We start from the raw sequence: 23,028 nt of genomic DNA, 5'->3' as shown, positions 1-23,028 counted from the left end.
TAATGTATAGTTCTTAATAAGCAGCATATGACCAATCAATGTTAATTCATTCCACAGCCTCCCTTCCTTCTTCCCCCCTCAACGCTGGGGGATCCTGGTGAATACGGAACACATGTCCCTAAGGCAGTAAACAGCCACAGTGGCAAAGACAGAGTTTATTAGCATTATGACAGTTGTCAGCAGAATTTGAATGAAACCAATTCTCCCAATGCTTTTGATCCCTGGACTAAAACTGTAATTTAGCCTCAGCAGAGTGCAGAATTGGGTACAACACAGTTAGTGAGACCACTATGTCCAGGGAATTTACTAATCAAAAGTACTGGAAGGCTTTTGTTGTAACACAATCTTAGTAGAATGAAAACTCCACGAATAAAACTCTGATAAATTTTATTCCCTGCTGTACCCTAATACCTAGCACTGTGCCTGGTATGTAGCTCAACAAATATTTGTTAATTGAGTGACTATGGCTCGCAGGCACATGTTGTATATCAACGTCTTTGTCAAAAAGTTACTGTCCACAAGGATCAAAGAAAGGAAAACAGGCTGTGGACACATGTGGCAGTTTATGTGTTGGTGACACACTATAAAGTAACGATGCATGACACTGCTCTGACTCAGGAATACAGGTTTCTCCCGCTATTCAAAAGAAGAGCGTTCCTGTGAAACCTCTCCTAAGCCAAAATGGCATAAAGCAAAGAAGCAACTACTACTAACTTATATGGACAATTTTTGGAGTGTTCCCAGTCCCAAAATTCCACGCATGCATGATGTCTTTACTTCATTCACCATGATTGAAAGGCTTAATTCCAGTTGTATGCTAAGTGTAACACCTTACAAGATCTCAGGCTTTTCTGATGCTTTAGGACACATCTTGCTAATGGATGCACAAAATGAATCGAGCTCAGGCAGCTTGAAGCTCTGGAGGCGCCACTGTCACTGCTCAGGGTGTGTGCTGCCTCCAGAATGGCTCACTGCAAAACCAACGCTTAACACTATTTCCGCTTTCCACCTTTGTTTGTAAAAGTGAAAATCCTCTTCGATCTCTTCCATTTAGCAAAAACAGGTTATGTTGTAGGTCTTTAGTAAAAGCAAAGTGCTGTAATTCAAACTTCCGAGAACAGGGGATGCCCGTACTGGAGATTCTAATAGAGCCCTTCATCTTTACCCAAGTCATAAAATAAGGTAATTTCAACCTCAATAAGACAAACTCAAATTTCTAAGTGCTTTATAGATGACTAAGCCTTCACATACAAATTCTCTCATTTAAAAATTTGCTGCCTTGCTTTCACTTTTTATTAGAGCCCCTACTATAGGCAAAGCCAGTGGGAAATTAAAAAAACATGAAGGGACCAGCAAATCTCTCAAGGGCAAATTCTAAGTTCTTCTGTCTGCTCCACCCACTACCCAGGTGTCGCCTCCCCCTCGTGCCTTCTTTCATCCACACTGTCCCATCAATCACTGCGGCAGACCTTCAGGCCTCTGTGTGACCCTGGGTGCAGATACTGGTCTCCAATCCCGCTGTCCATAGCTCCTATGTTTAACCTCTTGTCCATGTTAAAGACTTAAAGAACAGAAGTCAACCAGATTCTCTTTTCTCAGGTTCCAATATTCTGAACCCATTTGTCTTCAGGCTGGCAAATGAAACTACAAAGGAACAGCAAAATGAAAACAGGCTGTGCTGTTTGGAAAAAATGTCTTTTCTCCATTCTTAAAGAAGAAAAAATGGAGGAAACAGTAAAAATAAACACTGTGCCCCTCTTATTTGATAGGGGTTAGAAGGATGCAGGGAAACAATCCCCTGTAGCAGTTACATGCCTGAAATATGAAGGACAGACAATTAAGTTCGCAAACTAATCCTAGAAAAAGTACTACATACCTCATTGCTGAATATCACTAAGGTCACCTTCGAAATACTCCCCTTGGGAAGCTATGCACTGATGCCAGCACCTAGTCCACCATTCAAAGCAATTTTGGAACTCTTTTTCTGGAATGGCCATCAGAGCTGTCATTGTATTACCCTTGATGTCATGAATGTCATCAAAATGTCTTCCTTTCAATATTTCCTTTATCTTCGGGTAAAGAAAGAAGTCATTGGGGGCCAGGTCAGGTGAGTAAGGAGGATGTTCCAATACAGTTGTTTACTGGCTAAAGACTCCCTCACAGACAGTGCTGTGTGACCTGGCGCATTGTCGTGATGCAAGAGACATGAATTGTTGGCAAAAAGTTCAGGTCATCTAACTTTTTCATGCAGCCTTTTCAGCACTTCCAAACAGTAAACTTGGTTAAGTGTTTGTCCAGTTAGTACAATTCATAATGAATAATCCCTCTGATATCGAAAAAGGTTAGCAACATCGTTGCAACAAATTTGTGAACTTAATTGTCAGACCTCGGATATGAAGGTTTTCAGGTGATTGTGAACTAAAGTTAATTGCTAAAGAAATAATATTATTGCTAGTAGATGACTGCATATGTTAGTAGTACAGATTATGAAACAAGTAGCTTTTTGTACTTTGATTATTTTTAATTAAAACAAAGAGGCTATTTTCTTCTATATTAGCTTATATACTGGTTGTTCTGAACTTAGAAAATTCTTCTCAGTAAAACAGATATGTGAAGGGGAAAAAAGGAAAATTATGTGACTGTCTGGGGCCTACACATGGTAACCGCTAGTAGTTCATCAAAATCTTTTCACTTACACTTGTTAAGAAGCAGTTCCCCATACACACTGCATTCACTCATTCAACATTCCTTACGCTTTTGCGGTGTGTTATCCCTGGGGAAATAAAGTTGTCTTAAACATGGTCCCTACTGACTGCGGTGACAGTGTAGTGAAAAAGGTGCAGGGTGATGGGAGAACTATTTAACACGGCAGGATTTCACACGAGGCGTCTGGAAGACAGAGGAGAGGCTACCTAAATGCAATTTATACAGTCACCACAAACTGGTGCGGCCACTAGTGCCTGGTCTGCATGCTGGGGAGTGTGGTGAGCAGACACACACAGCGCTTGACCTGCTGGGCCTGCAGGCAGACTACTCCCATAATGACCAAGTACATGGAAGGGCCTTCCTGGGATGGTGTCGTGGTGAGGTCCACAGGGCTGTGAGAGCTTATGGGCCTGGGTTCAGGAGTGGAGCAGGGAGGGGTGACCTACACGAACGGAGAAGGAAGGCCTTCAGGACAGAGGAACGACAAGGGTGTGAGGTGGAAAAAAGGCCCATGTGGTGAGAGGAGCCCCCAGACTCCTCCAGGGAAGGTGACATGAAGGTTAGTAGAAGGTACTACTAACAAGGCTGGAGAGGCAGGGAACTGACCCTGCAAGAAGGAATGGCAGGTCATCAAAGGATTTGGGGCTTGATTCCAAGAGCAAGGAAGCAGGTAAAGATTTTTCTTTCCTTTATTTTTCTTAAAAAAAAACACCACAAAACTTTTTTTTTTTTTTTTTAATAAGCGAGTAGCATGGGGTTGGGAGCTTTCAGAGAATTTATCAAGAGTTGATCTAGTTGCCAAATTTTGAAGATTAGAAATTTGCTGTATAAGGGGAGGAAAGCATGTTTCAAACACAGGAATAAGTATGTGATCCCACGAAGGTAGAAAGCCCTGTGGCATCATTAGGCAAAGAGGAGAAGTTTGATCTGGCTGAAGTGAAAAGTAGATCAGAAGAGAGGAGGCAGAAGACGAGCAATGGCATGGAAGCTAAGAAGGAATTTTATTCCAAAAGCCATGGAGAGCCTTTGGGGCATTTTAATTAAGGGAAGTAGAGCGGTTGGGTGACAGCACACACGTTTTGAAGTCAAAGTCAAGGTTGTGGGTTCCAATCTTGCTCCGCTCCATACAAGGTCTTTAATTTGGATAAACTATTGTACTTCTTCCTCACAGGTATTACCCACCTACCGCGTTTAGCCCGGTGCCCAGCTCAGTAAGTTAGCTACCTGCATTTTAGAAACGTCGTGGTGAGAACACGCATGGCACACAGGGCACTGACAGCAGAATACGCACACAGCCATGTGGGTGAGGAGTAAGGATGGCTGTGCTGAGGCGTGGGAATGTAGAGGGGATGGGCCTGACAGGTATCCAGGCGGAATGTGTGGACCACACGGAGCCAGGTAAAGGAAAAAAGTCACCTTGGATGAATGTGCAGGTCCCAGCTCAGCACTGGCAGGTGCGGATGTGGAAGGAGATGTCCATTCACCACCTCTGAGGGGGACTTGCAGGAGGCAAGTGAGTAATGTGCTTGGGACAGGGGCCTGGGCTGGAAACAGGCTGGGAGTCAACACAGAGGTGAGCAACTGAAACCATGGATTGTTATAGAATTACAGGGAAAGTATGAACAGGAAAAAGAGGAAGGGCCAACCCCAAAAACATGGGGCGTATGGATATACCTTTAGATATAATATAGTTGCAAGTGAAACAAGTCCTTCCGATATGGGGAAGCAGAAGTGCCTAAACCAGGTGCTGCAGTCGGGATGCTGGGGCCCAGAGGGGCAGCGCCTGTGAGCCACGACCCTTTCAGGAGGCTGCCTGAGCAGGGTCTGCTCGAATTGTGTTATACACCCACTATGGAGTTCCTTCCTTTAGAATGTCAAGTTTGTGACTACAGCGTTAAGCTGCCACTATAAGGTGCTTACTACTTCAAGTCTCCACATGTTTCGAGGCCCTCCACAGTGCCGAAGTCTTTCCATCCTTAGTCTAGGAAGGAAAGCAGAACATGAAACTCTCGTACATAGTGAGTGCGCAACAAAGATTTGTTGAATGAATGAATGAGAGACATTTGGACCAGGATAGAGGACCAACAGCTTTTTCTGACTCTAATGTGGCTGCAATGAACAATTTTCTCAATTTAGTTTTTTGCTTAGTAAACGGCAAAATGGGGTTTTAGATCAATGCTTCTGCCTACAGAAATGATTTCTGGTTAAAACCACATCACTCTCAGAGATCAGATTAGGGGAGGGGTAATCATAAAGGGAAAATACTTGTATTTCTTCTCAAAACATGGACAGGATAAAAAAAAATGTATAAAGGCATTAAATGAATACTAATGCTAGAGTAATATTCATAATTATAATGAATTGATCATATGAGTAACTTCAAATAAACTAGGCCAAGAAGGGATACGAAACCCACTTTAAAAATTACCCCAGGCACAAAAGAATAAATATAAGCCTAATAGATACATTAATGACCTTTACTGAGCATAGCAGCCATGTAAAACAAATAATTACTCTGAGAACAGATACAATCAATTAACTGAATCCTGAACATTAACTAGCAAATTAGTAACATTAACATGTGAAAGATGCATAACTGGAGAAAGAAAAGTGAGATTAAGCATATACACAGTGCTGCAGATTAAGTCAACACCTATGGCCAGAGTGCTTCAAAATCCTGCCGGAAATGTTCAGACGCTCGAAGCTACATCACCGCACACAAAAATACTCAGAAAAAGGGGTTCTCTGGAGCTGGGACTGTCCCTGATAAGTGATGTTTCATCTGGAACGGCTTTTTCCCCTCCGGCTATATTCTCCTAACTTAAGTCTGAGTCATTCTCTTCAATCCACCTACTGAACCACTCACTGAGACGAGCTGATTCCTTCTCAGTACATCTCCAAACCAGTCCCTTCTCTCCTTCACTGTCACCACTGCTCCAGTCAGGCTGTCACCACCTTTTAACTGAAAGGAACTAATGCAATTACCTCCTAACTGGCCTCCATGTCTTTAGTCTCTTTCCTAGTTGGGTGATACAGCTATAAAAGGTGTATCTGGGGTCTGCTAAAACACCCGAATGGTTTTCTGTTGCTTAGGAACACGTTCCAGCATCATGGCATCGCACCCCAGACTGTCATCTATGGTCCCACCGACATCACCTCTCCACCCTTATCTTCTCCCACTATGTGCCATCAGCACCACCAAACTGCTGGTAGTTCCTTATGCCCAACACCAACTATACTGTTTTTCTTTGTACCTGGTCCCCGCAGCTCCTGCCTTCCTTCATCAGCAAATCCCTACTGGATCTTTACAGCCCAGGTCAGCCCTTGCCACTTCTTTAACCTCAGTCTCCCTCCAGGGCAGGCTATGTTGTCCCTTCTGATGCTCCCATGACCCTCTGTTTGGACACTACCACCACACTGCTGTACAATTCTCAGTGAGTGCAAGCTCGTCTTGTACAAACATCATGTCCTGTTTTATCTATCTCCAGCACGGAGCAAAAAGGGCAGATGACCAACAAATGTCTGCTGAATAAAGGCTCTAAGCAACCTCGTTCTACTGAGACGTATTACAGTAATAGGGTTCTGATAAATACCTAGTACAGAACGTGGTTCGACAAGTTTAACTGAGTTGGTTAAGTGACTGCCAGCCACTGTAAATTTCAAAATTTGGCAGCTGGACTACCGGTATCAGAGATACCGATGTAGTAACCAATTTACTTCAGGCTGCTAAAATACAGACGTGATTTGGGAGTACCTACTGCGTGCCAAACATTCTGCTAGAAAGGTCTGTGACTTCAGCACTGTCAGTTTATAGATGACATACCAGGGATACTTATACCAAGGATACAGAACCAGGAGCTGGTTAACCTCCAATGTGAACCAAGGTCTCTTGATTCAAAGGCCAGAAATCTTTCCAAATCATAAATGCCTTGCTCATGATTCTCGTTCATAATGCTGAAAACAACAATTACAGCAAATTAGTTCAGGAACCACAATATTAGGGAAAGAAATAAAGGGGAAAAGAAAACAAAGGGGACGTTTTAGCATCGAGTCATTGCAACTTTCGTTCTTTTATTTGTCACGAAAGGTCATTTCTGTGAGCTGTTGTTCTTTTAATCTCAAAATATCTGAGTTAAATAAGAAAAACTATTATATTTTCAAATAGAATTCCAACAATGAATGGCTATGACGCCACACAGATAATCAAGATGTCACAACGATAATTATGTTATAACCGGCAATTGCAAATCTGCTCCTTTAAGCAGAGGAGGTCGACATCAGCTGAAGAAACCCTACTCAAGGCATCTTTATTACTAACCCCAAAAAAGCTAGGAGTACCCATCTTAACTTAGCTGATCTTGCTAAATCTAGAAATTCACAGCTCAGTTCATGTAACTTACCTAGTTTTACTACTTAATTTGATTTCTGAAGGTTAAAATTTTCCTAAATTGACAAGGTACCAGTTAATTGAGCAAATAAATGCTAAGCCATGTAAAACTCCACTTACTACCTCATGAAGTAGGATTCATCTCAGTGTCAGGAAAGGAGTCACAGAGAAGTGATAGGATACGAAGTGCTCTTCATCCACAACAAAGGAGGCACATGGCTATTGGTGTGAGGCATTAAGAGCCAGTCAATTTTCTATGATGCTCATGACAGCAGTTTTCAAACAGAATGCTTTGTAAATACACTGTGCATTAAGAAAAGTATTACCCTACTGCAACACAGAATAATTTAAAGATACTTAAGAAAATCTTTTGTACTTATAATTGCATCTTGTACTCTACTCCCCACTTTCTTATATTCGCTACCTTTATTTTCTCTTTGCTCGGATTCTCTCATTTATTATTTTTTAATTATAACAATTATTTCATTTTACTGTGTTTTATTGCATATATTCTTATAAGTTTTTAAAATGCTTTAGGGGCCAAGGTGAAGTATAAATGGAATTAAGTGCAATTTGGAAACTCACAAAAATTAAATTCAATAAATCAGCAATGACACATAGATCAATATTTATCATACCAATTTTTTTAACACTTCCCTCTATTGTCAAGAGTAAAAATGGGGTTATTTTTCCTCTTACAAATTTAGGCTGCTGAATATCTTAAATGTTTTCTTCTCTAAATTAGCTGTACAATTTTAACTTATTTTTCAAAACCATTATCATTTAACATGGCAGAACTTAGCCACCATAAGAGAATTTGTTTGTTTGTTTTTTTGAAATTTCAAGCATATTTATTGATAATGAATAATCCATCTTTCAAAAACGCCTAAGAAACTTTTTCATTAGCACAAATGAATTGCCGCTAGTTGTTGTGGGGCTTTGTACAAGGAAGGGATCAGGTAACAAGAGCTATAAGTAATTATAATTAATAATAATAATTAACGCTAATAAAGTGCCACAGGCTATATGAGTTCAACAGTATAAATTCAGAACGAATTTCAGACATAACTTGGTGAGAACTCAGAAAATTAACAGTATTCTTTTTCTCTGCCTTTTCTCCCCCCTTCTCTGTGCTCCTGCATAGCCTGCGATAAAGAAGTTAAAGCAGCCTCCACAGAGAGAGATGATTTGTTCAACATGTCATGGTGAGCAAAACGATTTGGCTGCTTATAACAATTTCAGGGTTTCTTTGATTCCTCATAATATACACATACACTTCAAGACTTAAAAAGAGGGAGAATTTTTTACTGGGGAAAAAACACCCTAATAAGCTCATTGTTAAGAATACCTAAAAGTAAAATGCAACATTCTATGCTCACGAACCTGACAGCTGTCCCAGGTGATATGTCTGTGTAGCTCTAAATGGAATCAAGGGATAAAAGACGAAAAAGAACAAGAGGATGCAATTTCCTATACATCTGCATCTTCTCGTTAAAGGCAGGTTACAGTTTGAGAACTAAGCAAAGGCTTTCCCATTGGGGAGGCTGCAGTTATGTTTATTAAAATGAAGAACATACTGAAGGATTTTAAGTTTTTAAATGAGAAGGGACGTACATAGTTAAAACTGAAGTGGAAGTTAGGGCTAGAGGATTGAAACAATCACTACAATGTTATATCTGTGCAATATGTGAATATGTAACTGACAACACATCTTTATGACAAGTGTCTCTTTAGTGCCTTATTTGAAAATGTCAATGTCCTCTTGTCACTGATGTTTTTTGGGGGAAGAAAAATGGTTAATCTTCATAAAAATGTTATTTATGTTACTATGTAATGGGTTTATCAATTCATTTAAAAATAATTGTTTTAAAATGTTTCAGCTTTAATTTCTAATACGATAAATATTGATAACTATGCCCCACCTAGACAGAGCTTTTGGGGGAACCCAGTAACATTGAACAATATAAAAGTATCCTGAGACCAGTAAGTCTGAGGACCACATTCTTACACTGTCTTCGCAGCTTCCAGTAGGGGCTCTTCTTTGGCCTTCAATTTTGATGTTCTCTAGAATAGCATCCAAAGCCACTAATTTTATTACCATGAACTAGGGTTTCTCAATCTTGGCATAACTGACGTTTTGGGCCAGATACTGGTTGTTTTGGGTACCGTCCTGTGCTTAGGAACACCCACAGTTTTGGGAACACCCTGGCCAGTAACTACTAGACGACAGAAGGATCCTCTGACCCAAGGTGCGACTACCAAAAATATCTCCTGACACTGTCACATAAAATTGCCCCATTTGAGAACCAGTGCCCTAAATTGTTTTCCTGGAAATTTCACCTAATATTAAGATTTTAATTCCACCGATCAAAGAAAATTCTACTTGTTTGAGGGCCTATTCTGTGCCAGACACAATTCTGAACACCTCACATGAATTAACTCTTTAAACATCACTATTCTATGAGAGAAACAAATCATTAGCTCCATTTTATATATTAAGAAACTGCAAAACAGAGAGGTGGAGTGATCTGCCCTGGGTCACACAGTAAGTGGGTGGGGATGACAACTCCAGCTCTGATTGCTACCCTGAGCTTTAGACTCCTGTGAATAACTACCTACCTCTGGGTATTCCAGGTGACATTCACTCAAGATGCCCCAAAAATTAACTCAAAAGTCTTCCCCTTATAAGACCAGCTATTTCTATATTTTTTAAGTCAATTAATGGCACAACTTTTACAATGAACCTCTCATACCTCACCTTAACTAATAACCTAGATGTCATTCTAAACTCTGCTGAAATCTCTTCTTTATTCCTGAATCCAATCATTCTTTGAGTTCTAACACTTTTACCTTCTAATTATTAATCAAATATATCTTTATCTCTATCTTCCACTATTCCTGCCCTCGTTAGGGCCCCTAATCTTTCCTCCGCACTATTGTAACCATCTCCCATCTGGTGTCCTTGTATCTAGCCTTCAGAATTGTCTTCTACATCGCTGTCAGTCTGATCTACCAAAAATGCAAATCTGGCCATGCCACTTATGGCTTAAAGCTCTTTACTGGCTGCCTGCTAGCTTAGAATAAAATCCAGGTTCCTTAGCATAGGCCCTCAAATATGGGACCCATTCCAACCTCAGTCTCATCTTCTGACTCACACTTTACTCTCCAGCACTATTCTACTGTTTGTCATTATCTGAGCATAATATGCCACTTCATGCCTTTGATCCAGTGTCACCTTCTGGGAAGCATTCTTGATTCTACACCCAATACATCTCTGTTGTAGCACTTAACAGTTTGAGAAAATGATTTCTATAACTGTATCCATAAAGGTCTGTAAAAAAATCCATTAATGGCAGGTGCTTTGCTGAGCCTGAAGCTCTCATCTTTCTACCTCCAGGGGCTGATCCGGCACTGGGTAAACTAGTCTTCAGATAATGGTTTTAGAAGCATTGAAGTAAAAGAACACATAGAAATAGAACCTGTTTAGATGGGGTTAGGAAATGTGGAATGAGAAGAATCAGGAAAACCTTTGTCCCAAGGTCATAACTGAGCTGAATCTTAAAGGAAGAGGAGAAACTCAAGAACAGGGTGAATAAAAGGCACGCCAGATAGAAGAGTACAGGGGAGGCGCTGTCTTTGAAAGCCACAAGACACAGCTTCAACACAAAAGGCCATATTTTATAACAACTAAGTTTATTATCTTAGGAGATACTACTAGCGGGAATCTCAGATTTTAGAAAACAGTATAAAATGATTACCAGATTCCTTTGGATAATACATTTATATACGGACAGTAAATTTAGCTCAAAAGCATTACTCAGTGCATAATTTGAACAATTATTTTCTACATATATATCACCTTATAGTGGCTCATTACTGAAACTCATTTTTAATTTCTGCCAACAGGTACAGCCTTAAATGACTTTCCTGAAGGTCACCCGTTTACTTGGCATTTATTCACTTGAAAAAACTTAGCCTTGTATGTAGATTTCATCACCTGGCTCATACGTCATTTCCAAATAGAATTCTAGAAATGGAAGGCTCCTTAGAGATGACATAGTCCAAAAGGCTCATTTCACAAGCAAGAAAACTGAAACACTGCGGCTGAGTAATTTGTCCAAGGTTCTATATTCTGAGGGCTCCCACTTAGACTTTTCTACACAATGCTGTCAGATCTACTGTCTCTTCAGTGTGTGACCTGTGTGTTGATTCCAGTTCTTGTTTATTCTCAGCAAATTTGAATGACAAAATATCTCCTTCCAAACGTGGTGGAAATGATTGTTTCCACTTATTCACTTGCATATTTGTGGGTTCCTTCAACAGACTTGGTCAAGTTCTTGGTGTGAAGTACTTAATTTTTTGTTGAAAATTCCACCAGTATACCTACTATTTACAAACATTTCCTTCCAAAGCAAGTCATTAAGTAAAACCATACACTCCCATCAAATGTTTCTTTTAACTACTTGACCGGGTGGATATTTCCTCACCAGTGGGACCTAGATGTTGTTCTCAGATTTACAGGATGAGTCCTTTTTCTAGGCAGGTGTCTAAAAATTAAGACAATTACTGCTTGAGAGATTTAGTGTTTTATTTGATAACCAAAGCTGTACTGGGTCTACCCATCACAGGGCCTGCCAAAACATACAGAAGGGGTGTGTGTGTGCTCCCTAACCAGGTTTTTTCTAGAGGTAGGCTTTGCTCTTAGGAAACCCAATCCACAGGTTGACCAGTCATCAAAAGTGAGACCTGATGTAATTAAATGAGCTGGTCTTGTCAGATTCTTGTTTTGGGAATATTGCTCAAACAGAGAGGTAGTTAGAAGTCACCAAATCTAAAAGGATGCAGAGAAAAAGCGTAAAATACATAATGTTGGGTCAGAAGTTATACGGAAGCAGAAAGGAAAACAGAGGCTCTGAAGTTCATAAAAAATATAGCGAGTAAGAAAGAAGGAAGAAGGGGACCCAAGCGCATATAGGAGAATGTGGCAGGCATGGAAAAAGCTGTGCAGTACATTCAGGATGTAAGAGTTTCGACTCTCATTCTTCTCCTGCTAAGATCCTAGAAGTTGGATCTCCATCGGGTGAGATCATAACAAACATTTCAGCTCCTGGAAGTTTGTGACCTTTTTTCCTTTACCGCCTTCTGTGTCTCCTCCTTCCAACACCCTTCCCCGCCCCCGCCGCCACCAATATCCCAAGTAGAACGGATTGGATTCTTGCAAGCGTAACAGCGAATTAAGACGCCTAGGAAATGGTAGAGACTTCAGCTTGTGTACACGTGCTACTGATTGGTCACTTCTGCCGTTAACTCTTCAATTCTGTGGGAAGTTCTATATATACAACAAACTGGTCCTACAACTTAAGCACTTGCAGCTTTCACGTTCATCCTTCCTATGGCAGAAACACATCACTAACCATGTTCCCAGAGCACGAACCACGGAATCCGACTTGGGGGGAAAACGTCAAAAGACTTATTCCCTCTGCTACAACGAAGGGCAAGCCCCCTGCTCTTCCCCGCGAGATTACAGCGGGCTACGCTTGCCCGCAGGGGGATGCTTTTGGCTCGCGGCGCCCTCCCGCCGCCGTTCTGAGGAAGCTGGCGCCGGACAGACGAACACCGCGCCCCCGGACCTCCCGGCCCCCGCGCCCCTGCAATCACCTGTAGTTGTAGGCGCTGAAATGCTTGCTCTCTCTCAGCATCGCCCGGTAGAGATCTAATACTTGTGCGCGGCTGGAGGCTGCCATTTTGGAAAGAAAAAAATAAGTGGGTCCTTTTCGCGGAGGTCCCGAGTTTAACACAACCATAAAATTTCGGCCTATGCAAAAACCACGAACGAAATAAAATGCAGTGAGGGTCTCTCGCTAGCGGGCTCGGGCCTCAGCCTAAGTGAGCACCCGCCCGCGCCTTGGGCCGCTGCGGACCGCGCCGGGCGTCGCGCGAGGCTACCGAGGCCGGCGCAGGCGGGTTTGGGGCAGCTAAGGGGGCGGTGCCCACGGGGAGGCGTTCCCGCTCGTCGCCCCCGCCTGGGAGTCTGCCTCCTGTGGCCGCGCCGGGAGCGGGCCGAGGGTGGGGAGCGGGAGGGGCCGCCGAAGAGCCTGGGCGGGGCCACGGGGCTGAGACCTAGGGGGCAACTGTGCACCGGTCGAGCCACGCTCCTCGGGAACGGGGGTCGGAAGCTCGAGCACCGAGGGCGTGCAACCACTCAAGGACGGCCTTCGCGAACCGCCCGGGGTCATGGCGAGGGCACTGAGTCTCCGAGCGCAGCCCCAGGTTGCACCTCCGCGGGGCGCGAGGCTGCGTTACCCGGGTAACCGAGTGTGTGCCTTGGCGACGCCCCGCCCCTGGCTGCAGATGCCCCGCCCCTGGCTGCAGATGCCCCGCCCCTGGCTGCAGATGCCCCCGCCCCTGGCTGCAGATGCCCCCGCCCCTTCCGCTGATGCCGCCCTCGGCGCTGCCTGAGAAGTCGTGCGGAAATCCAGCTTCCTTTAGTTTAGCCTTTGCGTTGGCTGCTCTCTGTCGTGGGCCCCGAGAGTGGGCAACTCATTAAACGCGGCGACGAGGGCGGGGTGGGCGCGCGTAGGCGACGGGTCAGGGCTTTCCTGGCGCTCCGGCTCCTTTCAGGGCTACCGGCGAAGGGGCCTCACGGGCAAGGTCCGCTTTCTTGTTAAAATGGCAGCGCCCGGCATGCTCCGAGTGTACCTGTGAGGTGGGGGTGAGAACTTTCCCTGGGGGAGTAAGCGAGCCTGCCGCATTTTAGAATTTGGAACAGCCCAGGTCTGGGTCTCCCGGGCGAGCGGTGGGTGAGTGCCGGTCTCGCTGCAGCGTGGGGTGCGACGTGGGCGGTTGTAGTGATGGGGAGTTACTTGGCTATGGGTTTTTCTGCTTGTGGGGTATTTGTTGAACTCGGGGGGGGGGGTGTTGCTTTTGAATCATGAGCCTCCTAGAATTTTGTCATTTAATAAATGCGTACAAAAGGTGGGGTGGCCTCGCTGTAGGCGTGGGTGATTAATTGGGGAAATTAGGCATCTAAGCACTCTGTTGGGGTCATTTCAGTCCCAAGGGAAGAAGCTGAGCAAGTTTTCTCTTGAAGCTTTTCGTGACTGAGTTTTCTCCCGTGGCCTTTCTCTGAAGACGTCAACTTTTCTGAATTACCATGTTACAGTGGTGGATAAAGTTGGTCGTTCTGGTCCTTGCACGAGGACTGGGCGCAGGGAAGTCTGATGCAGTTCTAGTCACTGTCTTTGCAAAGCTCTTGCGTTTGGAATCTTCCAGTGTGTTATCAACGTTCGGAGGAGCTACAGTTTTCTGCTCCCAAACACAGCAAGGAGTAACTTCATACGGAAAAAACAAGTTTCCAGTTTTCTCCAAGCACTGAGTTATGGTTTTGTTTGATCTCTTTATCTGGTTTTGAAATGACACTTGCTTTAAAAGCCACCTCGTATTCAAGAGCAGGAAACACTTCTCTGACCTTACCACTTACATATATATGTATGTATGTGTATATATATATATATATATATATATATATATATATATATATATATATATTTGTTATATTACTCGTTACAGTGCAATGGCAATTTTTAAAAATTTGGAAGCGAAAACACTTTTATTAAAATCCTTGTAAGTTTCCAATTTGATTTTTGTAAGGTCTCATACATCAGTGAGTCTCAAAATAAGGTTTTTTTTTTTTTCGGGGTAGTCAGATTTCTTTCACTTTCGCAGCTTGATAAGGTCATTGGGCAGGTCTTGCCTTAGGTATTGTTGAAAGGGCTTTTAATATTTTGAGTTTATCCTTTGGCATTACGTAAAGGATTCAAGACCAAGGGAATTACACATTATTATAGAGTAGAATCCACAGCGGTTTTCTCTTAATTTGTATGATACACTGTTGAGTGCTGATGATATAAAATGATGTGCCAGCACCCAGAAAAACTACATAGTGCAAGTTAAAAATAGAAAAAGCTATCAAAGTTAGAAGAAAAAAACATGAAAATTATTTTGCCTTGTAAAATAGTGGGGATTGCATTATTTTATATTTTACTTTCATCTAGGAAATGAAGTTGGAATAATTCTTGCTGTATACAATTGTTTATGTGTAATTATCAAGCAATTTAATCATTAATGTGTACAATTAATGTATCTAAATGACTAACGTTTTGTAATCAAATAAAACTTTCCAAATAAATATATAAATTTAGTTTGTTTGCCCTAATCACCTGTTGGTACAAGGTTAGGAAAGGGGTAGCTTCCCAGTTGATTAAAGGTAAGTGCTCACAAAAATACTTTTATTTGACATAATTTACCGTATGTTAGATATCATTGCCTTGAAAGACTAAGAAAAAATTTCATTCGAAAGCTAAATCTCTACTTTTGTATATCTTCGTTACAGAGATGACTAGTTTCAATAATAGTTCTGTTTGAAGTTGAAAGTGGAATCGGGCTAGAAGCTGTGGATGGACATTACTCATATGTCTTTTAATATGCATGTATTCTAGGCTGAGTATTCTCTTAGGTAATGACTATAAACTAGGGGGTACCCATCTGCAACCAGTTAGGCTTCAAAATGTAAATATTTTCTTCATATTCACCTATATATGGCTATGAAATACCTGTAGTTCTTTACCTATCTATGTAAAATGACATGTTACCTTGTATTAAATTTAAGATTGCTAATGACCACTTTATGCTTTTTGAAGAGAAATTTCTCCAAGTATAATAAGCAATATAACAACAACTTACTATCTTTAGGCTTAAATATTAAAATGATGTGAAAAGAAAATCTTGTATAAATCAGCAACTCGATTATGATTTAGAAATCATTTCATTACTAATATGTATCCAAGTCTTTATTATACATAATCATTGTTTGATTTTATTCTTCATTCTAGTAAAGAATGAAGCTCGAAGAGACCTTGGACATCAGCTCAATTATTTTTACAGATGAGCAGGCTGAAGTCTTTTCCTGATTAATTCATTCAACATTTATTAAACATTCCAAGTGCCATACATTATATGAGGTGATGGAGTTCAATGATGGGAGTCTCCCTCACCTCCCAGAAACCAGTAGGGACCTAGATAAGCAAAGTAATAATTTATTTTTGACAGGTGCTATTATAGGGGTAATATTACCAAGCGTTAGGGGAGTATAGAGGAGAGACATTTGACTAGGACTTTGACCTAAGGGGAGGCTTTCCATCACAGAAGGTATATTCACAATGAGTAGTAAGACCCAGATAAAGAATGTGGTATGTTAGAGATTGTAGTGTACATTCAAAGCTTGCGCGTATGAGGGAGCGTGATCTGTTCAGAGAACTTGAAGCAGTGGGAAGTGGGGGGAAAAGAGGGAGGAGGAAGGGAAGGGCCATCTGTGAGATCAGAGACCTGATTTGCCCTGTATCTGCTTTATTTTAATGACGTTTCCTATGTTTTGCGGATTCATCATCTCTTATACATTGGCTAGTGCACATAAGTCAAGTAGAACTTAACCTCTGAGCTAGTGAAATATACATTAGTTATTCAGGTGTTGGTAGGCTTTTGTTTCAAAGCATATTTTTGAATGCTATATTCTAATAAGAGTACTGAAATTCTATTTCTTTACCTCCGCATTCAACAGATAGTTGATCATCCTGCTAGTTCAAGTTGCTGTTCTTGTGGGTACTTGAGCATATAAATACTGTTCCTGTTTTCTAAGAGTGTAATTTAAATACAATTTGTATGTAATTAAAATATGGGGTTGAAAGTATTATACAAAGTCTTGCAAGGGAAGTACTGGTGAAGTGCTATGGGGTCTCAGAGCATGAAGCAGTCACTTCTATAGCCGATTCCTGGGCCACACCTCAGACCAACAAAACATGGCTGAGGTCCAGGCTTCAAGGGAAGAGAAACACTGATTTGTGGGCATTGGGGGGCTTTATGGAGGAGGCAGAGTTGGTGCTGGGCTTGAGAGGATCTAGGTTTGAAGGAAATTATAGGATTTGGATGTGTGGCTGTGGTGGTAAGATGGCTACTTCAGGAAGAAGGTTTACCCTTGGAAAAGGTGAAGGAGAGAGGGCCTGAGTGAGGTCTAGGGAAAAATAATCTTGGCCTCGGGAAGGAACACTGGGTGGGCCTTGTCTAGAGACCGCATGAGGGTGAGTGCGGAGGTATAGCTGGGAGACACCAGCTGAGTCCTTGTATGAGCTCAGTGAATACCTGCGTAGAGACCTGCTGGGAAAGCTGTTACCTCCACTGAAGGGAAGCGAAGCTGAGCGGTTCGGTTATTTAGCCAGTTATACATCTAGGCAGCCCTGGGTGTGGGCCTGGGCCGCAGAGGTGATCTGCTCGCTGTGATGCTACACTACTGCTTCACAGAAGTCTTCAGTGCCAGCTTTAGGAATCTGAGGTGACTTAGTTTTTCTTGGGTAGCATGGGTGAATTTTAGTCATATTTGAATTTTAATTGGATTCTCACTTATTTGTAAAGCTAACTGGTTTGTATAGGAACTATTAGAAATATTCAGAGATTCTCAAATGTTGATTATTATGCTAGCTTTTTAGTCTCAAGATAAATTTACATTTTTAAAAATTATGTCTCTGAAAACATTCAGTGCCTTTTTCAGGTTCTGTGTGTGTGTGTGTGTGTGTGTGTGTGTGTATGTGAGAGAGAAAGAGAGAGAGAGAGACATGCATTACCTCTTGGGGGGGGTGGCGGCGAGAGAGAGAGAGAGAGAGAGAGAGAGAGTGAGAGAGAGAGAGAGAGAGAGAGAGAGAAGCATTACCTCTTGGGGGATTTTCTGATTTCCATAGAAACTTCAGATCTGCTTAAGAAAAGCTGTTCTCTGAGAAATTTAGAAAGCTCCATTGATTGGAGGCAAAGGGTCCCCTTGTAGGCAGTAACAATAAGATTGACAATTTTTTTTGTAAAGTATCAAATGTCACTTCTAGATAACCTTTTCATTTTTAAAAAAAATAAATTAATTCTTTGCCTTCTAGAGGAAAGAAACCACCTTTTCCTATTACAAACTCCCACCAACATGAGAATTCTTTTACAGTGTATTTTATGGTAATATTCTGTACAGATCCTTCATTCTTCTTTTTCTTACTAGTTAATGAGGGATAAATTTTAGGGATGTTTTCATGTTGTCTGGATATTTTAGAATGATTTGTTAATCAAAGTAGTTATATGTGATGATAATGATAGCTATTATTTAGAGTTTATTTTCTCTTCCAGGAGAAGTGCCAGGTACTTTACAAACATCTGGTTTCAGTAATTCTTCTAAAGACAGATCTGAGGTAGTGATTGACTTCTGTGAATGGGGAGTAATATCTGCCATCTCTTGTTTGTCCAAGTCATTTGGTCATTTACAGAAAACATTTAGGATTTCCAATGCTGACCCTTTGTTTAGGAAAAAAACAGCCTTTGTTTTGCTAATCACAGCAAAACACTATGTCACTGTCTCAAGATAATACAATATTGAGTTTTGTGAAGTTAACTGATCTTTTGGAAGGACAATCTATCTTTGTAAAGGAAATACCTACAGTTCTTCCCTACCATGTGTTTCTTTCCTCTGTGTCGCCTTTGCTACTCACAGAAAACGTCACTTCTGATCACCAAATACGTGTTTTTTTCCCCCTCACACCAAGCACTTCACTGCAGTATGGGCTGAGTGTCCTAATATGTATTCAACTCAGTTCTGGCACTTACCTACCTGGAGGTAGCATCAGATTCCACAGGGTAAGGGCTCAGACAGTCCCCCCATTCAGATGCCAATCACAAGTCATAGGACCCCAGGTTGTGCACAACTGTCTGCTTCGGCTATGAAGTGGAAATTCCCATGACCCCTCTCCTCAGCTTGATTAATTTGCTAGAATGGCTCATAGAACTCAGGAAACACATTTACCGGTTTATTGAAGAATATGATAAAGGACGCACATAAGCAGGCACATGAAGAGATACACAGGCTGAGGTCTGGGAAGCACAGAAGCTTCTGTCCCTTCCCGGGGTGGATGTGGTCACCGACCCGGAAGCTCTCCGAACCCCGTACTGTTGGCATTTTATGGAGGCTTCCTCACGTAGGCATGATCAAGTATCAACTCCATTTCCAGCCCCGCTCCCTTTTCTAGAGAAGTAGGAGGCTAGGTTAAAGATTCCAAGCTTCCAATCATGGCTTGGTCTTTCTGGTGACTAAAAGAAGCCATCCAGGGAGCCACCCAGAGTCATTTCATGAGGACAAAGGATGCTCCTACTGCTCTTACCACTTAGGAATTTCCACGGCTTTTGGAGCCTTGTGTTAGGGATGGGTCAAAGACCAAATATTAGAATGAGCGATCCTCGTGGTATTCTTCTCAGGAAATGGCAAGGGTTGTAGGAGCTGGCCAGGAACCAGGAGCAGAGACCAATGTTTATATATTTAGTATGATCTCACAACCTTGGGTACAGGTACCTGACTCAGTCAGTTTGGATTACTATAACAAAATGCCGCAAACTGGGAGGCTTGGAAGCAACAGAAATTTAGTTCTCACAGTTCTGGTGAGAACTTCCTGATTCATAAGTGGTCTACTTTTCAAGGTGTCCTCGTATGGTGGAAGGGGTGAGGGATCTCCATCTCCCTGGGGCCTCCATTCTCAGGGCACTTAGTCCCATTCCTTAGGAGCCCTCACGATCTCATCACCCCCCAGACGCCATACCTCCTCATTCGGTTATCCTGGTTTGTAACTTAGGATTTTAACATGAATTTGGGGGACATAAGCATTCAGTCCATTGCAGGGCCATATTGAAGAATGTTACTAACAATAGAAACTAAACCAAGAATTCATGGTTTCTTTGCCACCATTATAGTGAATACTTTTATATAATTTAATATAACTTTTTAATATAAAAATTTATTAGCTGAGCACAATTGAAGCAATTCAGCTTGGCAGACCTGTATTCTGCATGGGTAATAGTGAGTTTGAGTTAACTAATAATTAAGAGTAATAAAAGCGTGGCCTCTGTGAAATGGATTACAGTAATATTGGCAGATTGTAATAACAGACTTAGCGTCAGTTAATGAGGATACGTTTATTGGGGGAATTATCTTTATAACAGTTCCTGGAATTTTGGAATGCAGAGGAAAGTGAAACGAAGAGAAGTCATGAAGTAGAAGAAAGCTTGTCAGGCGGCATACTTCCTTCCTTCCTTGACGTTTTGAGTTATGGGAATCGTTACCTAATTCAAACCTGCGAGCACCTTGAAACAAGTGCCTGTACCTGAGCATTTATGTTAAGCCCTGTCAGAAATCCCATTCACGCCTTGGCTTCCAGGTGCTGTGAGGGCACCTGCAGCCTCCTGAGCCTGATGTGACAGTAGTTACAGTACGGCTTCCGTTTGTAGAACCCCAGTTTTCAAAGAACGGCCTGCTCTTCCCACGTTTTAAAGCCTCAGAGCAAACTGTCCTGGATTAATACATTTTATGACGAGTACAGTTTCATCAGAAGTGTCGAAGCTGAGTCAGAATGCCCCTGTTAGGAGCTTGTAGAAGTGATTCCATCAGTGCCAAGTCAGTGTTTCCTGAAAATCCTTTTCTGTGATCTCCAAAGCTGCTTGAAAATAACATGTTCAGTATAGTCCTGGTCTCGGTAGATTTACATCAATTAATGTCACCACACTATAGACAGTAATTTCCATGTCCCACCCACCCCCCAAGCCTGCAACACTTTTGAATAAAGTCTAAACTTAACAGCTTGTAAAACCCAGTGAGTGTGACCCCTGCCCAGTTCTCCAGCCCCATATCATACCTTACTTTTTCTCCCTTGTGTATTTAGTTCTTTAGTTCTTATCTCTCCCTTCTACTCGGGGGGCCTTTGCAAATGCTAACCCAGCTGTCTTTTCCGAATTCTTCAGATCTTCCTTTAAGAGAGACTCACTGAAAGGTACTTTCTCTCTCTCTTGTTTTCAAGGAGGGCGCAGCTCACAGTGGCCCATGCGGGAATGGAACCGGCAACCTTGGTGTTACCAGCACCATGTTTTAACCAACTGAACTAACTAGCCATCCCTGAACTAACTAGCCACCCCTGAACTAACTAGCCACCCCTGAACTAACTAGCTACCCCTGAAAGGTACCTTCTCAAACTTTAAGCAGATCTTCCTTTTTTAAGACGTCTTTTCTGAGCAGCTTTTCAGCCAAGATTGACTATAGTTACAAGTAAGGGAAAACTTAATTCCAATTGATTTAAAGCAACACAATGGCTTTATTGTCTCATGTATCTTGAAAGTTCAGAAGACAGATGGGCTTCAGGGTTAGTTTATTTGAGTGGTATAGCCAAGGATCTGGTTTTGTCCTTTTCGCTGTCTTCTCAATGTCAACTTTATCCTCAGGCCACACCACATGCTCTCTTGGTTGCAGAAGCCCACCAACAATTCTGAGGACGTTTCCAGAACATCAGAAGAGTGAGAGAGCTTCTGGACCAGGAGGGTCCATCCATCCTCTGTCACCTTATTGGCCCTAATTGAGTTGTGTGTTTATCTATCTTTGAACCAATAAATGTGGCCATGGCATAGGATTACAGATAGGCTTGAGCCACATGCCTGGAGGCCAGAATGGGGGTAGCTGCCCCCAAATTATATAGGCTGTGAAAGCTGGGGGATGGGTAGGTGGGCATGAGGGGTACACACAGTGAAACTGAGAAGAGGGACCCATTTTTTGTAAAAGACAGCAAAGTTCACTACAGCAGTCTTGCCAGTTACACATTTCTTTGTGAGGTTATTTGATTATATTTTTCTCTGCTATCAGGCTGTATATTCCATGAGGTCAAAGGCCGCGTCTGTTTTTGATTACAATTGTTTCCCCAACACTTTGCACCTGCTTTGCACATCTTAGATCAGTAAATACCAAAAGGAATCAATCACGTAAGCTCTAAATTATTGGGTGTAAAAATTATTGGGTGATGGTAGATAAGTGTTAGTTGGCTATGAAAACCATACTTCTTCCTTGGCAACGAAACTTTGGTTTTGTTTGTATGGCCATGTGCTTAGTTCTTGACAGTCATTCGTAATGGACTAAAGCGGTACTGGTGATTCCATTCCCTTTTTGCCAGATACTTGGTTTTCCAACCTTTTTTATAGTCAGAGGTAACCGTGAGATATGGATCTGATTAATGAGACAAGGGAAAGTTGGCTGGAAGTTTTCTGGAAAAGATTTTGCTTTCTATTCACAAAAGAGGACCTGTTTATATTGTCTCTTTTCTGCTTGGGAGGCTAATATGAGGTCTAATGCTTGAATCTCAGCAGACATCTTGGAACCCTGAGGAGAAAGGCCTGAGGGAAAGGACAAAAGAATACTGGAGATTCCAACCTGAAGTCCTGACTTTTCTGAGCTGTGGAATGAACCCTGGAACTGGATACCTCCAGACTTAATGCTGAATAAAGAATAAATGTCTTTTTGTCTTAACCCGTGATTATTTGGGCTATCACAGCTCGACACATCTTGATATAGCACCAAAAACAGTTTCATTACTTCAACCTTGCCAAAAGTCTTTATTTAGAACTGGGTACACTTGGTCATTTAAGGTCTTTTCTCTATGCTACTTGTGAAGCTTTGGGATATTTTCATTTATTTTCTTTATAGAAATCTGTTATGTGTATACACAGGCTAAGCTGTTTTTCTACTTCAGGACTTTTGGACATTAAGGTCCCTCTCTGGTATAACCAGTCTTCTCCTATACTCTTCATTTGACTGGTGATTACTCAGCTTAAATGTCCCATCTTCAGCAATGCGTTTCCTGGCCACAGTTTACATTGTACCTTTCTTTTACTATTCTCTGTTATAGCATTTTATCCTTTACCTTAACTTTTTATAATTTAAAATTATATACCTGCATAATTGTAAGTTTATGGTTGAATGTTGATTTCTTCCACCGGAAGTCAATTCCATGAGGACAAGAACCACGTCTGTTTTGTTCATCTCCGTAGGTGAA

The 23,028-nt window shown here is 41.9% G+C and overlaps 2 protein-coding genes across 3 annotated transcripts in view; one reads left to right on the top strand and one right to left on the bottom strand.

Moving 5' to 3' along the window:
* Positions 1–13,308, bottom strand: part of LYRM4 (LYR motif containing 4) — a 141,618-nt gene extending 128,310 nt beyond the window's left edge. Inside the window, exon 1 of the mRNA XM_019710853.3 lies at positions 12,752–13,308. Coding sequence (XP_019566412.1) covers positions 12,752–12,897 — 146 coding nt within the window. The 5' untranslated portion in view covers positions 12,898–13,308. The remainder of the gene's footprint in view (positions 1–12,751) is intronic.
* Positions 13,309–13,541: 233 nt separating this feature from the next.
* The window catches only part of FARS2 (phenylalanyl-tRNA synthetase 2, mitochondrial), a 558,189-nt gene continuing 548,702 nt past the window's right edge, over positions 13,542–23,028 (top strand). Inside the window, exon 1 of one of the 2 annotated variants that reach the window (XR_016018686.1) lies at positions 13,542–13,893. The gene's annotated coding sequence lies outside the window, so the exon portion shown is untranslated. The remainder of the gene's footprint in view (positions 13,894–23,028) is intronic. The other variant, XM_019710860.3, reaches the window with a different exon arrangement.

The sequence above is a fragment of the Rhinolophus sinicus genome, chromosome 14 (genome assembly GCF_057876585.1).
Source record: "Rhinolophus sinicus isolate RSI-liver-muscle chromosome 14, RSI-T2T, whole genome shotgun sequence".
NCBI lineage: Eukaryota > Metazoa > Chordata > Mammalia > Chiroptera > Rhinolophidae > Rhinolophus > Rhinolophus sinicus.
This window is presented reverse-complemented; position numbering and strand designations above follow the sequence as displayed.